The following is a 17,455-nucleotide window of genomic DNA, read 5'->3' as shown; positions in this document are numbered from 1 at the left end:
TTTAGATATATATATATATATATATATATATATATTAATATTTAGTAGCCACGTATATAGAACTGCCTAACTTCTTATTTTAATTTAATCTAAAAAAGACATGTAAAAGATCATATATATTTGTAAATAAAGAAAGCTAAAGATAATCAAAAACTACATTTCAAAAAAAAAAGATGATCAAGAACTAGCTTTTGTTAATATTTTAAACATAAATTATATGTTCGTGGACTAGACCACTTTTTTATCTCAAAAAGTAAATAAAATAAATTTTTTTTAACCGCTTTTCCTTAAATGTTTGAATAGAAGGTAATTAAAAATATATATAAGATGTAGTAAAATGTGGAAATGAGAGTTTTTATTGCTTTGAGTTTTCAACAAAAGGAGAACACAAATGCTTTACCATGCAGACCAGTTATAATCAAATGAATATAAATTATAAATTTACTTTTGAGATTATATAAAGATAAGGAGATAAGATTTCTATACATGTAACTATTTAACATTAAAAAAATCTAAAATATAATGTGTAGGTGAGTAAATCTGATTTTTCAATTAATCGACTCTTTTCAAAATATATAATTTTTTTTTTTTATCTCCTTTACGTGTGAATATGAATTTCACTAAAACTTATATGGCTTTGGTCCTTTTTATAGTGAAATTTTCTCAAAAACAAAATAATTAGAACAAGGAGCATGACATTTTTTTTTCAACGAAGGGCATTTTAGTCATATAGAAAAGGGTTTGGTTAAAATGTATTGTCTGTTTAGACAAATTTGGTTCATTTGTTTAGCCGTGGGTTTAAAACCCTTGGGTTTACCATTTGCCATCAAAATCCGATTCGCAACAGTTTGCAGCAGGGCAGCTATGGCAAGTGTGTTGAGGAAAGCAATAGTGGGGTGCGCACGGCAGCTGCCACGGTGCATGATAGCAAGGCGGCGCTCAACAACAAGTGGGTTCGCGGCGGTGGACTCAATCTTACTCCGTTCCCTTAGAGATCACTACGAAGAAGTCGCCAAAATGACTCCTCCTCCTGTAAGTTCCAAACTTCACTTCACTTCGCTTTTGTTTCATTACTGTAATTTTAAACTGTTTTGTTAATACTATGTTTATGATTCACATGTTTATCAAACAGTATAGCTTCTGTGTATTCTAGTTCTAGGTTAATAAAAAGCACAACACACATATACAATAAATATCCTTAGTTTTGTGGCCGTGTGTTTAACTAGTAAAACCTCTTGGGGTGGCGGCTCTAGGGCTGACAAAGGGAAAAGGGTTGTGACACTTCGTGGTTTAGCGAAATAGTCATGGAGACTGCTTGTTTTTAGAAATGATCGCATAGACTCCTTTTTGGACAATTATGCTCAGATGAATCACTATAATCAAAGGGCGTTATTATCCTAAAAGGTGTCTGTCTAACTGTTTCTAAGAATAAGATTGTCTCTACTATCATTTCACCAAACCGTGGGGCGCTTGTGCTTTCCCCTTGAAGGTAGAAAATAAAGAATGCCCAAGTCTGGTGATGGAAGAGAAAGTATAGCAATTGATTTTCTATGTCTGATTAATTAAATTGGGTATATGGACTGTAACATAAAATTTGTAGCAAGTTAATTGCAATGTTATTATAATTTTGATCCTGGTGCGATTGCTTCTTCCTTGTGGCAGTGAGTAATCTAGTTTTAAAAATTTTATGGTGTTCTGTGCATTGCAGAAAGTGAGCCCTCCTTCATCTTTTACTATAGTCAAGGGAGCACTTGATACCCATGGGCCTGTTCTCAAGAGGACATATGGAAGTGAGCAAATTAGCATTTATGTAACGCGGCTGGGTAACATTATACGAGGGGGGGACAATGATGATGATGATGATGATGGAATTAATCAGTTGTTTCTTCATGTTGAGATGTCAAAGCCTGGCCAGAAGAACTCTTTGCTTTTTCTTTGTGGGCTCTATCCAGATGCATTAGGGATTCACTCTGTTTCCATGCGGCCAAACTTAGAGAGCGAAGGGATACTTGTTGTTCCCTCTCAATATACTGGCCCTTCTTTCCAGTAAGTTCAATTATTCCACTTACTTGGTTTTTGTTTATTCCACCTTGGGAGAATAAGTTGTTATATTCTACTTGAGAATTTTTGTAATCAAGTATGGTACTATTTGCATTGCTTATCTCGAACTTGTAGCTTTTGCATATTTAAAGTTGCTGACATTAAAGATTAAACTTTATCTGGGATAAATTATTTGCAAATTGACAGAGATCTGGATGAAAGGATGCGAGATGCACTTCACAGTTATATAGAAGAGCGAGGGGTGAATGAGAGTCTCTTTCCATTTCTTCAAGCATGGCTTTATGTGAAGGATAATCGCAATCTGATGCATTGGTTTAGACAGGTGGGCCAGTATATCAGTGGAAAAAACCATGCTAAAGGCACATAACGTTTCAGGTAATGAGGTTGTTTCACAGAAAGATGCATAAGTCTAAATTGTAGAATGCTCCACAGTGGGCAATTTATCTGCTATGAGGTTTGTTGGAAAATAGTTTGAAGCTTTTAATTGATTAGCTAGGCAATTGAGGTACATTTGGAAAAGAAAAAAAATGTCTCCTGCTTTTCAATGTACATTTTGTATTGTTGATGGCTTATGATAATATTACTATTTTTAAGTATTACATGACAATTATATGTAAAGCTCTCTAGCCATTCTATTGTTTTGTTGAAATTTATGTTTAGTTTCTAGGTGGTTTTGTTACTCCATAGTGTTTGGATAAAGTCTTGCTTGTGTTTGGAGAAACCTTATTTCATGTTAACGAACTTCTCAATCCATGATGCCCTTCTGCACTCCTTTCACATGTTTATTGCTCTCACTCTTTCTTTCTATAAATCCAGTTCTATCTTTCTCTTTATCCTATTGGCTTAAAGTCATCTTTCAAGATTTATAATATTTGGTGCCTACTAAGCACCAAATTAACATGCATAGATCACTGGTTGCTTGGTTTGTAATGGCTTCGTATATCTTTCTTATAGTTTGTGCCGACAAACTTTATTGTTCAATATATGCATTTTGTTGTTGAACTCTTTTATTTTATTTTATTTATTTATTTATTTTTTTTGGCGGATTTATTTGTATATTTGGAAGAAAAAGTTCTGACTCTGTTTAGTTTGTCGTGTTGCCTGAGTTAAGGAGTCCAATAGATTAGCCGGCATGGTCAATAACTATCAGCAGGATGCCTTTGTAAGCAATTTCTCAGGTCATCTCCTATTGCTTAATGCAGGAGCCCACTAGATTAACAAGCATGGAGAAGTACTGTTATTCATGACCTTTTTGTCAACTTATTGATCTTTTTTTATATTTTTTTGTGAAGATGGTTTCTTTTATTATGATCATTAATGGGCCTTTTATCCTATATAGCCCCATAGGAAATCAGTCACTGACTGCCCTTCCCAGACAGAGTACGCCTACATGAACTTAATTTCAACATTTTGTGTTCTTGGAAAATGCTGTCATAATAATCCTGAAATGGGAATAGAAAAGTTGGAAATCATAGTACATGATATCATCTGTTTGATGGCTTTCTTGAGAAGAAGATGCATTGCAAATTCTAATCTGATAGTATTGAGTAGTATATCCCTGGAGAGGAGTAACGATATTAGTTCAGGGAGGGCGGTTGTAAAGAGAATTTTCCTACGAATTCAAGAAGATTTTGTGTATTGATTCTTGCAGAGTGGTTGTTTGTTAAACGTTTGAAGTGATTTGTTTATGGAGGTTTTGATCTATTTTAAAATTTATTTATTTTTCATAATTTATAGATAATTTTCAGACATTTATATTTGAATTAAAAAAAAAAGTAGATTTTTGTAATTTTTAAGTCTCAATGGAAAATAAATATATTATAACGGCTGTTTAAAATTGGGCTTGGCGTGAAACAGGAATGGCCCAATTTTCTTTTGGTCCAATGGGCCGAGCTATGTACTTCTAAAAGTATATGTGATGACAAAACACACTCTAAAACTTCTAAAATCAAAGTAGCATGAAAGTTATTGCAATTTAAATTATTGCACTAGCAAATGATACAATTTTCATGGACATAATTTGAAGAGAAAAAGTATCGGCAAGAAATTAAGACAGCAGCTCCAATCCAACCCCAGCACAGATTTGATTGATCATCGCTTAAAGTCAACCATTTTTTTTTTTTTTTGATTTTTGCATTTACCATTGAAGGTGTGGGGTTTTTGAACTAATTTGTTCCAATTTTATTATAAAGTTTCATATTGTGAACTCCAAAAATTGTCTAGAAAAATCAAAAGAAAAGTTTCTGCAGCCACCCGATTTAAATAAAAGGCCACTACAAGTTCATATCTTAGTTGACTTTAGATGATGATATTATGGGGCCTATCAAGTGTGAGCGATTAATTTTAGTTGTTAGTAGAAGTACATGCATGAACAACCAAAAAGGATACATAAATATTTGTCACTTGTTAGTTTGCTAATGTTATCAATATTTTAATCCTATTTGCATAATACAAAATGTTGGTATATTTATTCTTTCTTTGGAGTAATGTTTTCTGATTTTAGAGTCCATTTTTAATTTGTGCTCATCACTGTTTTGTTGATCAAGACTGGTACGAATAAATTTTTAACTGCAATTTTAATAGAATTATATGTAATAATAAAAAACAAAATAAAAATATATAAAAGACGAATTGAGCAATTGCAATCAATGATTAAAAAAAAAAAGGGGGGGGGGGGGGGGCGGGGCCGCATGTGTATGGTGGTGGGTTGTCATGAGGGTCATCAGGCATAAAGCAAAATGGTCGGTTCAATTAGTTGTCAGTTCATCATTAGCTAACGAGAAAAATAATGTTGAAATTACAAGACATGTAATGTGGCAGAAATTTACAACTTTGGAGGCGCCACAGCCCACAAACAAAGTCATTCAACTTTAGTTTATTCTCATAATTTATTTTGTTCTCTTTTTTCATGCATATGCACACAACGCGCGCGCGCGTTTTTATTATAATATTATTACTATTATTATTTTTTAGGTATAAGACTTCAATATTTGCAACTAGTGCCTTGATTGTGATTATGTAAATTCTGTCATTTTGTTGTAAAGTGTTAGACCTTAATTTAAATAATAATGATGTGTAAGTTTAATACAGTAAATGTGCGTTTGGGATTGAGGTGTTGTAACTTTTAAGGTATAGCTGCTGTGGAAAAAAAAAAGTTGTGATTATGAAATAAAAATTAATAATATGTAGTAAATATAGATTTTAAATAATAATTTTGATAAAATTATTAAAGATATAATAGATTTTTTATTATATAAGTGAAAAATCATATTAATATATCTTTTAAACTACAGCAAATAGTGTTTACCAAAAACACTTTAGTGATGTATCTTAAAAGCTACAGTTGTCCAACCTCAATCCCAAACGCACCTTAAATCCTACAGTAAATTTTACTTTTATGATAATTACTAGCAAAGAGTTTAGTAAAATGTGTTGTGAATAGAGATCAAAGTTTTTGATAATAAAGTCTATGTGTTTGGTAATTTATCATTATTTTTTTTTAATTTTGTAATGATAATCACAAACATAAGTTTAAATTTAAATTATCCAAAACTCAATGATAGATATTTTGAAGATAAAATTGAAAAACTCGGATACATGTAATTATGTGATTGTTAGTAATTATGGTATTCGTAAGATGCTAATATATTAGGGCTATGATTTATCAAGTATAGTTTATGAAAGATATGGCATAATTTTCTTTTTCATTCAAAAGAATAAGGTAATATTAGAAACTCTAAAAGTGTAATTAAGTATCCCCTGGGTTTTTATATAAGTTGGGTTTAAAAATGTAGCCCCTAATGGTTTTAAATGTTGTTGTCCAAAAATTATGAAATAACACTTTTATAAAAAAAATTAAAAAAATTATTTTCGAAGTATCAACATCAATTCTAAGTTGGATCTAAGTCTCATAAAAGGGTCATATATGTCTTTAAAAAAAAGATTACAATATCACTTTATCAATTGGACGAGACTATTTGAATCTACTAAAATACTTAAGATACCCATTTATTTAGTAAACATACAATGAATATTCAAAATTCAAAGGTTTATTTAATAATCCCATTTAACATCGAAAATACTCTTAATCTAAATTTTCATAATTTGAGCCCTTTATCCATCTCTTCTCTCCCCACTCTCTTGCATTTTATCCATCATTATTTTATATCTAAATTCTCCATTTTTGTTTTGCAGTACTTTTTTTCCCTTGAATTTTAGACGTAATTTCAAAAATTATTTCAAAATGCATGTGAGATTATAGAAACCAAAACAGATAAATTTGCTATTATACAATATACACTAAATAATAAAAGTCAAATACTCCACAGTTTGCCAATTTTCGCATGAACTCCTTTATTTTCATATGTAGGACTCATAATAGAGGAGAGAGCAATTTATTGCTGAATCAAAGAAATTTGCAGTAATAAATTATTGAATGAAATTAAGAGGAACATTACCAACCGTAAACTTTGGCCAAAATTATTAAACAAATACCGTAAATCTTCATTTTAATAACAGAAGTGTAGATGAGGAAGACAAATTCAATAAATGGGTAAAATTTTTGAAGAAAGATAAGTACGACAAATTGAAACAAATCCAATTTTCATTTGCAGATAAGAGAAAAAAATATAATTGTTTTATCTAATCATTTACTTGTATATAATAATAATAATTTATTTAATAGATATTTTAGTAATAAAATTTTTTATTAAAAAGTGAGAATAATGAGTATTTTGGTGGATTTAAATAGTCTTATCTCTATTAATATTACAATTAAAAAAAAATTACTGAGACCTCTAAATTAAGAGAAATATATTCTCACAGTGAATAACGAGACTTAAACTCTTCACCTCGAGAATAAGACTTCTATACTCTTTAGTTTCACCAAGAGTCCTAACCTAATTGTCCATTATGTATCTAACTTTTTTTTTTATTATTAGAGTTTACTTTTTTGGGTTAATTCCGCCATATCTCCAAATATTTCAATATTTTCTATTACGCCCCTAAATGTTTCAATAATTTTCACCCCACACCTAAATCCGTTAATTTGACCATTTATTCTAATAGTCAAAGGGTAAATTTAGAAGTTCATGTCCTAAATATTATTTGATGATGATAAATTAAATTTATTTGATAAGTTAATTGATGGAATTATTATGCAATTACCTTTAATTAAGAATTTTTAATAGGGAAAAGGACAAACACACCCCCCAACATTTGGGTAAAGGGACAAAAACTCCCCTAACGTTTTAAAAAAGACATTTACACTCCAATTTATTATAATTTTATCATTATACCCTTCTAGCATATAAAAAAAAAAATTAGATTATCTAATTTGTCTATATATTGTTAATAAAATTATAAATATACCCTCATTGCCTCATTCCTCTATTTAAATTTTTATCAATAACCAATTTTCAAAAAAGATATCTACACACTTAAAAAAATTGTAAATAAATTGTAATTTTAAAATTAAAATTTGTTATTAATACCATAATAAATAACATAGAAATTTGGTTATAAATGTACAAGTTTAAATGATTGACATGTGGAGAATTGTTAAATATACAAGTTTAAAGTTTAAATAAAATTGGTTATTAATAACCAATTTTATTTTTAAAATTATAATTTATTTACAATTTTTTTAGGTGTATAGATGTCTTTTTTAAAAATTGATTATTGATAAAAATTTAAATAGAGGAATTGGGCAATGAGGGTATATTTATATATTTTTTTATAATATCCAATTTGTCTATTTATAATTTTATTAACAATATATAGACAAATTGGATAATCTAATTTTTTTATATGCTAGAAGGGTATAATGGTAAAATTATAATAAATTGAGGTGTAAATGTCTTTTTTGAAACGTTAGGGGAGTTTTTGTTCCTTTGCCTAAACATTGAGGGTGTGTTTGTCCTTTTTCCTTTTTAATATAAATATCAATTATTGGATTAGCATTTTATGTCATTTTATTCTTCTCCAATTCAAGATAAGGGACATTTCTGACATTTACTTAAATTTCAAACAAATCCGTTAAAAATAAAGGTCAAATTAACGAAAATAGATGCGGGTGGAGGTTGTTGAAACATTTGAAGGCACGGTGGAAAGTGTCGAAACATTTGGAGACTGGGTAGAAATAATCCTTTTTTTTTAACATAAATTACATGTTCCTAGACAATGTCAAAAGAATATGTTAGGTGAAGTGACCTAAGCTTATCGGTCTCTTTTGCAATTGCACCCTTAATTAGGTAAAATTTGATTGCGTAATCATCAGATTGTTTTTGCTTTAATGCTATTTTTTTTATTTATCCTAAAGATTTTCAGAAGCCCCTTTGCAATTAAATATAATCTCCAAACCCCTGTTATACTCCAAAGACAGAAATATTATTATTGTTTTTGTTACTATATATGAAGCTTAATTGACACAACCTTTCAGCCAAATTGATTTCGCACATGCACAATTATCCTCAAATTACATGTACATCGTACATGTAATTTGAGTCAGTTAATTAAATCAAAGACATCTGGATTCTGAGCTTATTGCATATCTCAAAATCAACTCATACTAAATTTACTGTCAAATTAGTAAAAAGTAATACTTTAGGCATCAACAAACATTAATAATATAGCATAACAAAATATCTTACTATTAATAATATTAGAATTATTTTTTACAAAACACTCAAAACAATTTAAATGCTAATTTATTTATTTTTGAATTATTTTGAATATTATATTTTTATTTATTATTAAAAATTACTTTAATATAATAAAATATGTCTAATAGATTGTAAAATATAAAAATACTTTTTAAATATTGAAATTATTTTAAAATTTACATATTATCACATTTATTTTAATGTTGTATTTCTATTTATTATAAAATATTGAATTCAATTTTTTTGAACTCTTATTAAAAGCTTAGGTCTTCATTACTATTTTCTTAAATCTTAAAGGGGTAAGTATCATTTTTCTTTAAATTAATTGTAAAGAAATAATTTTGTGTAGTTTGATGAGACATATGGTTTCAAATGTCAGTTCATTTCACTTAAAATTAAATGATTTTACATGTTGGTCAACATTTGGATGAGTGCTGTTCCAATCCGGAATGGAACAATGCCCGAGAGGGAGGCTGGTGGCCTTTGGATTCAAAGGCCACCTGTGGCTGCACATGATGGGCTCTATCATGTGCAGTCGAATCAAAAAAATTAATAGAGTGTTGTTCCAATCCGGGACTCCCGGATTGGAACAGCCTCCACATTTGGATTATACCCAAAATTTGTTGAAATGTAGTCAGGTCTTTTTTTTTCCTTAATAATTTAATTAACTTAATTTTAATTAGTTAAGTTGTTAAGTCTATTTTTTTTCAACTTAATACAAAATTTCAATCATTAATTCATTAAATTATTAAGCCAATGATTTTAGCTTTTTACTTAATCTAAAAAGTCTGAATGATATCATTAAAAAATACTCTAAAATATCTTTTTTCTAATTAATTAATTTTCATCTTTACTCAAACAAAATTTAATAATTAGCATTATTACCAATCTCTATAACTAGTGATAACACATTAGTATACTATTATTATTTTTATCTTTTTATTTTCTTCAAATTATTATTATTTATCTTCATAAATTTTTATGAATATTTTTCATATAAGAACATCATGAAACTATAATAAAATTGACTAATATATACTAATTTAAAATATTAAAGAGTTGTATATCTAATTGAACTTGATTTATGATAATATAATATCTTATTTATGTTCTTTGACGTGTTTAATATTTGTTTAACATTTATAATTTGTAAGGGCACAATGTAAAAAAACTATTTTTCAGATTTTTTAAGTTAAAAAACAAACAACTTAATATTTATTTTTGGCGATTCAGACAAAAAAAATAAATACATCATTCATATTCAGATATCTAGCTCTATTCAAAATTTAGAATAATTTAGATCTATTCAAATTTCAGATAAAAAAATAAGAGTAATGATACAGCCACAAACTCTTGTATAAACTTATTTTGTACAAACTGACGTGGCATTAATTCATTGGTTGAATGAAAATATAAATTAATAAAAATAAATCATGTGGGCCAAGTGATATTTAATTCAACCAATCTTATCATGCCACATCAGTTTGTACAAAATAAGTTTGTACAAGAGTTTGTGGCTGTATCATTACTCAAAAAATAAATGTCTCTTTAGAGTTACACTTGCATATAGTAACAATGAATTTTATATAACATAATTGTCAAAATACTATTTTGGAAATTATACAAGTAATTGACAACTAGGAGACATCGTTTGCTGGTTTATTAAACCAAATAAATAAATAAACATGCTAGCTAGTAGATAACTACATATTACTAATAACTTATTCCTTAAGTTAAAGTATCTCTATTTCTATCTCTATCTAATGAACTATTTATCTTTTTAGGTTCATCGTGAATAGAAAAAGATTGATGCTATATTTATTCAGTTGGGATACTTAAGTTTATATTTCAACCGATGTGTTACCAATAAAATTTCACCATTTGAATTAAAAATGATGAAGCTTAATAATTAACTATCATTTGGGCCGAGTTATAGAGTTGTTGCCCTCACAATTGTGAAGGTAGTGATTTGAACCCCCATAAAAGTATTGTCCTCTCCAATTATAATTAAGTGAAGGCAGTTTTCTCCCTCTTAAAAGAATGGAGTATACATTCCTCAATATTAAAGGAATTATATGATTGCAAATATATCAATAATATGAGTTATATTTTGGGGCATTAGTCCCATGTAATTAAAAAAAAAAAAAACTATCACTTGAGCCAATTAAGTAGTGATATATCATTTTCCACATTGGTTGGGAAGTCTCCCAATTAAGTAAAAACTTCTTCTTTTAAATGGTTATAATATGCTTAAATAGCAAATCACTTTTTGTCATCAAGTGTTATTATTTGTACATACACTTTAATTGAAAATTTTTCCCTCAATCATCGCTTAAAAAAATTTAGGTAAATTTTCATAAATTCTTCTCTATAGTTTAAACTAAGAGTAATGATACAGCCACAAACTCTTGTACAAACTTATTTTGTACAAACTGATGTGGCATGATAAGATTGGTTGAATTAAATATCACTTGGCCCACATGATTTGTCTTTATTAATTTATATTTTCATTCAACCAATGAATTAATGCCACGTCAGTTTGTACAAAATAGTTTGTACAAGAGTTTGTGGCTGTATCATTACTCTTAAACTAATTACCTATTAGTTTTTGAATCTTTGAAAAATATTTAAAAGTCTACATTGTATATCTATTTTTCAACTATTACATGCCAAACTTTTAGAATTATAAGTTGTATTAGACAAAAATATTATTGTGAAAAGATAAATCCAAAAACTATAGAAGTAACGACAGCAGGGATCTTAAATACAACCCACTTAATAATCATATCAATAGAATTACAACATGATTACCAAATTCATATGGCAATAAAAGTAACACAATGACATGATTATGATGTGATTAAAAGATTATGAAACAAAAAATTGATAAACAAGTTGTAAATAGGTCATAATACATAAACATGCAAATTTATTGAGACAACATAAAAAAATATTTAATTGTGCCAATTATATACAAACTGAAAAATAAAAAATTTGTGTCGTATCCATGTCGTGACCGAATTACTATGTGTAAAGGACAAAAACTTAATTTATAGGTAAATTTTGAAAATACAAAAACTAACTGAACAATTTAGTTAAATTATTAGGACTAAATGAATATTTAACCAAAATATTTATTTTTCATAAATGTAAATATATACCGGCATGCGCATGCACGCCTCTATAAAGATTTTTCCCTTGCTCATTACAATAAATAATGGAGAGTGACGAGAAAAAAGGAAAGTGAGAACAAAAGAGACGTTGGTTCTTAGGCTTGCTTGTTGAACTGAAGTGCCGGCCTTATTTATCTCTTTAAAAAGGGAAGAAAGATTTTTGTATATCCAATAAGCCATAAACAGCATATTCCTCTCTCCTCTAATCTCTGTTACTTCCGTTACAAAAATCCCCACAAAATCTTCCATTCTTCAAATTCTTGATAATGCACAAAACCAAAGTCTTTTCTTTTCTTTCTTTATTATAATAAATTAATATAAAGACTTGCTGTTTTGACAAATTCTCCAATACCCCATGTCTCCAAAATCTTGATATTGCCCTTAGAATTCAGTTACAAGTTATAGGATCAAGAAAACATGAGGTGGCGACAATCGCCACCTTTTGGTCATGCATCAAGAAATTATGAAGCATTTACTGTAATCCAAAGACTTGAAGGATTCAACATCAAACAATCTGATAATGAAGCAAGGCAAAGACTAGTGGTTGAGATTAAATGGAAAGGTCTTTTCAGTTTTTTTGGTTTAAGAAGAAAGATTTTGATGATAAATTTAACAGAGGAAGGGGATGAAGTTGGCGATGGAGTTGTTCAATGGAAAAATCAAGACTTCCACTATTCTGGTCACGTGTTTCCATGGGAGCTTCACTTCACAATTTTCAATGTGAGTCTTTTTTTCTTTTCTTTGGTTCTATTGTATTCGTTGAATTTGATTTGGTTGACTTTTTGTTTTAGGTATAAATATTCAGTGTTCATACTCAAAGCCTTTACACTTTTGTTTTTTTCCTCCTCAGATTCTGTTTGGTTCAATAGAATATGGATATTTTGATGAATTAAAATCTGTTGAGAATTTTCTTATTTTTCATCACAAGTTGTTGGGATTCATTGTCACGTCTATGGTCGATGACTCTGCTTCTTTCATGATGATATAATAATATTTTTTTGGCTGATTGGCCTTATGCAGCTTACTTTTATTTGTATAAGTGATGCTTGTGAATCATTTTACAGCTGCAAATTAAACAGCATAAATGTTCCTTTTAGAATCTTGTGAAATTATTTCATTTTTGGCTATTTCTTATCCGATTAAGGGCTAAATCTTGATTGCTATGTTGTCATTTTAATATTATGTAATTTCCTGATTGTGAGGTAAACCCAGAATTCTTTAATGGTCTAATTTATTGAATTCAAACAGTACAGTTTTTTTATGCCATGCGTTTTGTGTTTAGTGTTTAATACTGAGTTCATCATTGAAGCTTTGCAAAAATGTAATACAAAACTTCCTCTTTCACATTTTTATGATGGATAATTTAGGGCTTAAACCAAGGGCAGAGACAAAAGGTTCCTGCTATGGGGACTGCAACATTAAACCTTGCAAAATATGCGAACTCAGATAAGGAGAAAGAGCTTCAGATTAAGGTCCCTCTGACGGTTTCTGGTGACACCATTGAGGGTGATCCTTATCTTTGTGTAAGTCCCCCCTTGAAAATTTTAGCACTTGATCTTTTGGTACATTGATTTTATTTTTTCAATATGAGCTTTAATTTGGTAATCCCTGCAGAATTTATGTTTCTGATCACAAGTTGAACTACATTCCAGTTGTCCTTCAGGTTAATAGAATCAAGATTTGCTCAAGAATCCTTGCAGGCTGGGCAGAGATCAATAGTGCCTCTTACAACATCACCAACCTCTGGAGAAGCAGTTCCGATGGGAAAAGATGAGCTTTCTGCAGTAAAAGCAGGATTGCAAAAGATGAAAATATTCAAAGACTTTGTGTCGAGGCAAAGAAGAGCAAAAAAGACATGCACTGAACAAGAGTGCTGTGATGGCAAGGGCTCGGATGCTGAGTATGATTTCGTGTCTGAAACAGACTCACCTGATGATGATGCCAGGGGAAATTTAGACATGAACAAGGAGAAGGCTATTGTTCACCGCTCATTCAGTTATGAAACATTGGCCTCCGCAAAAGTTAACCTCGAAGATGAGGGTTGGATCTACTACAGAAGCTGCAACTTGGATTGTGTTGAGAATTCAAAGTCTTTGCAGCAAACTGTCAAGCGCGGAATCCTACCTTGGAGGAAGAGGAAACTGAGGTTCAGGTCTCGAAAGACCAAAGAGGAACCTCTCCTTAAGAAAGATTACAGAGAAGAGGGTGGGGACGATATTGATTTTGTTCGCAGGCAGCTCAGCTCTTCTGATGATTCCAGTTTTGGTGTATGTATTCACTTTTTCTTTCCCTGTAGCTAAAATTTTTTGTTAGCGTTTTCTCTAACAATGGTCATTGTTCTGACAGTGGAGATCAGAAGGTTCAACAACAAGTCGATCATCATTCTCTGAATTTGGGAATGACAATTTTTCTGTGGGCTGCTGGGAAAGAAAGGAAGTAATAAGCCGGGATGGAAACATGAAGCTTGAGGCTCAAGTTTTCCTTGCTTCCATTGATCAGAGAAGCGAGCGTGCTGCAGGTGAAAGTGCATGTACCGCTCTTGTTGCTGTCATAGCTAATTGGTTGCAATGCAATCCAAAAGAAATGCCAACTAAGTCTGAATTCGACAATCTCATCAGAGAAGGGTCTTTAGATTGGAGAAATCTATGTGAGAACGAGGAGTACATACGCCGGTTTCCTGACAAGCACTTTGATCTCGAGACAGTCCTTGAAGCTCAAATCTGTCCTCTGTTTGTGGTTCCAGAGAATTCATTTGTTGGGTTTTTCCATCCAGAAGGTCTAGAGCTAGGAGGGAACTTCAACTTCCTTCATGGTGCAATGTCATTCGACAGCATATGGGATGAGATCATTCGTTGTGGTAGTACTGACCCTTCGATCTACATTATAAGTTGGAATGACCATTTTTTCGTGCTGAAAATTGAGCAGGAAGCTTACTACATCATCGACACTTTAGGGGAGAGGCTTTATGAGGGATGTAACCAGGCGTACATCCTGAAATTTGACAAAGACGCAACAATAAAGCGGCCGCCAAAAGATACAAAGTCCTCAGAAGAAAATAGAAAGGCTAGTGACAAAGCTGCACTAGCTGTAAATCCATCCAAGGGAACTGCAGTGGTTTGCCGTGTGGAAGAAGGCACCGTGTACAGAGGCAAGGAGTCGTGCAAAGAGTATATCAAAAGCTTCTTGGCCGCAATACCTATTCGGGAATTGCACACTGATATCAAGAAGGGATTGATGGCATCGACACCTCTTCATCATCGGCTACAAATAGAATTCCATTACACCCGCTTGTTGAAGCCTCAAGATGCTGAATTTGCAGCTGGGGAGGTGACAAACGACGATAAACCAGCAATGCAAGCAACGTTGGCTGTTGCATAGGGGCTGCATAGGATTAGATTTATATAATTACCCAGTAATTGTAATTACTCTAACCTATTTTTTTTTTCATTTTTGTGTGTAGGACAATGAATATACTCAATTTTTATTCTGATATAGGATTAATAGGTTTTAGTAGTGTGGATATAAATCAATTTGGTTTGGTTTTGCCCAAAAATCAAATCGAACCAAACCAAACCTAATTAGTTCAAAAAATTATGAATCGAATAAGAACCGAACTAAATTATTGTGGTTCGGTTCGATTTCTAAGTTTGGTTCATATTTTTATGGTTCGGTTCATGAAATTTAATACTTTTTCTTTTATATTAGCCAAATTTTTGTACTTTTCACCTAAATTTGATTATTTTTAAGTTCAATTCAATTATAACCACTAATCATTCATGTTTTATGCAAAAATACTAATAAAAAATATTATATATATATGTATATATATTTAATTTTTTTCTTTTAAAAATTTTAATATTGAAGAGATCGATTTTTGCTTAGTTCAGTTTGGTTCAAAATTAAAAATCGATCAGTTTACATTTGTTGAACCATTCAATTTTGACTGTTCGGACCAAACTGAATCGAATTGATTTTTTTTTTTATTCGGCTCGGTTCCTCCCTTAAGTTTTAGTTCCTTTGCTTTGCCGCTGTCTCCTGTTTTTTTTTTCTAATTTTTAAGAAATGTAGAACTCGAAAATCTATTGAAAATTGCAATTTCCTAAGTATAGTGGATCTTGTTGTAGCAGACAGAATGGACAGATGCTGCAGTAATGCACTTGACAAAGTCACCACCTTTGAGGATGTTGAAGAGGAAGATGTTGCAGCAATCCAAACAGATTGGATGGACAAACAGCAATCTGATAGGCACAATAGGTTTATTGAACACCTGAATCTCTCAAACAAGGAAGTAAAAACAAATTTACCATCTATTGAATCACTGCCTAGTTTTGAATTGAAATTGTTACCTTCACATTTAAAGTATGCTTATCTTGGTCAAAACAACACACTCCCTGTAATCATTTCTTCTACCTTGGATGCAGGTCAAGAACAGAGTCTAGTAGATTTGCTGGGAAAATACAGAAGAGCAATTGGATGGACCATGATAGATATAAAGGGGATAAGCCCATCCATATGTATGCATAAAATCCTGTTAGAGAATTGTTCCAGCAATTTGGTGAAGCACCAGAGAAGGCTGAATCCTATTATGAAAGAAGTGGTGAAGAAGGAAATTATCAAATGGTTAGATGCTGGAGTCATATACCCAATATCAGACAGTTCATGGGTAAACCCCGTTCAATGTGCTCCAAAGAAAGGAGGGATAACAGTAATGGCTAATGAGAAAAATGAACTTATTCCTACAAGGACAGTGACTGGATGGAGAGTGTGTATGGATTACAGGAAGCTCAACAAAGCCACAAGGAAGGATCATTTCCCACTTCCATTCATAGATCAGATGCTGGACAAACTTGCTGGAAAATAGTACTACTGCTTCTTAGATGGGTATTCAGGTTACAACCAGATTGCTATAGCTCTAGAGGATCAAGAGAAGACTACATTTACTTGCCCCTATGGAACATTTGCCTTTAGAAGAATGCCATTTGGGCTATGCAATGCTCCAGCAACTTTTTAGAGATGCATGATGTCTATATTTTATGATATGGTAGAGCAGACTTTGGAAGTTTTCATGGATGACTTCTCAGTTTTTGGGGACACATATAATGATTGTTTACACAACTTGGAAGACGTTCTTAAAAGATGTGAGATGACCAACTTAGTACTCAATTGGGAAAAGTGTCATTTCATGGTGCAAGAAGGAATAATGCTGGGTCACAAGATATCCAAGGATGGAATTGAGGTAGACAAAGCAAAGATAGAGGTAATAGATAAACTGCCACCTCCAACTTCAGTAAAAGGAGGAGCTTTTTGGGTCATGCTGGATTCTACAGAAGATTCATTAAGGATTTTTCCAAAGTAGATAAGCCTCTGTGTTCATTGCTGGAGCATGACAAACCATTTCACTTTGACAAAAAGTGCCTTCAAGCATTTGGAGAATTAAAGAAAGCTCTGATCACTGCTCTAGTAGTTATATCTCCAGATTGGACTTTACCATTTGAATTGATGTGTGATGCTAGTGATCATTCTGTGGGAGCAGTATTAGGGCAAAGAAAGGATAAAGTT

General features: G+C 31.1%; 2 protein-coding genes across 3 annotated transcripts; both read left to right on the top strand.

Moving 5' to 3' along the window:
- Nucleotides 1–792: 792 nt before the first annotated feature.
- Nucleotides 793–3,313, top strand: LOC102611107 (uncharacterized protein At2g39795, mitochondrial). Of its 2 annotated transcripts, XM_052440336.1 has the most exons (4): nt 793–1,032; nt 1,709–2,046; nt 2,248–2,436; nt 3,173–3,313. In XM_052440336.1, exons 1-3 carry the CDS (start codon nt 865–867, stop codon nt 2,426–2,428), a joined length of 687 nt encoding a protein of 228 aa, XP_052296296.1. In that variant the 5' UTR covers nt 793–864; the 3' UTR covers nt 2,429–2,436; nt 3,173–3,313. The 2 variants fall into 2 exon arrangements, with proteins under 2 accessions (XP_052296296.1, XP_006485494.1); XM_006485431.4 differs by lacking the exon at nt 3,173–3,313 and having other exon boundaries at nt 794–1,032; nt 2,248–2,740.
- An 8,637-nt stretch (nt 3,314–11,950) lies between these two features.
- LOC102611403 (uncharacterized) lies at nt 11,951–15,595 on the top strand. Its single transcript, XM_006485432.4, has 4 exons — nt 11,951–12,616; nt 13,264–13,419; nt 13,549–14,163; nt 14,243–15,595. The coding sequence occupies exons 1-4, from the start codon at nt 12,314–12,316 to the stop codon at nt 15,272–15,274; spliced, it is 2,106 nt and encodes a 701-aa protein (XP_006485495.1). The 5' UTR covers nt 11,951–12,313; the 3' UTR covers nt 15,275–15,595.
- The last annotated feature ends 1,860 nt before the right edge of the window (nt 15,596–17,455 follow it).

This window comes from Citrus sinensis, chromosome 4, assembly GCF_022201045.2.
Source record: "Citrus sinensis cultivar Valencia sweet orange chromosome 4, DVS_A1.0, whole genome shotgun sequence".
In the NCBI taxonomy this organism is placed as follows: Eukaryota; Viridiplantae; Streptophyta; class Magnoliopsida; order Sapindales; family Rutaceae; genus Citrus; species Citrus sinensis.
Note: the sequence above shows the minus strand (reverse complement) of the source record. Positions and strands in the feature narration are given on the sequence as shown.

Bases quoted from the DNA above. Each gene is read 5' to 3' on its own strand.
- LOC102611107 (XM_052440336.1), top strand. From the start codon at position 865: ATGGCAAGTGTGTTGAGGAAAGCAATAGTGGGGTGCGCACGGCAGCTG. The intron at 1,033-1,708 runs GTAAGTTCCAAA...TGTGCATTGCAG, and splicing joins CCAAAATGACTCCTCCTCCT to AAAGTGAGCCCTCCTTCATC. The intron at 2,047-2,247 runs GTAAGTTCAATT...GCAAATTGACAG, and splicing joins TATACTGGCCCTTCTTTCCA to AGATCTGGATGAAAGGATGC.
- LOC102611403 (XM_006485432.4), top strand. From the start codon at position 12,314: ATGAGGTGGCGACAATCGCCACCTTTTGGTCATGCATCAAGAAATTAT. The intron at 12,617-13,263 runs GTGAGTCTTTTT...TGGATAATTTAG, and splicing joins TTCACTTCACAATTTTCAAT to GGCTTAAACCAAGGGCAGAG. The intron at 14,164-14,242 runs GTATGTATTCAC...TTGTTCTGACAG, and splicing joins CTGATGATTCCAGTTTTGGT to TGGAGATCAGAAGGTTCAAC.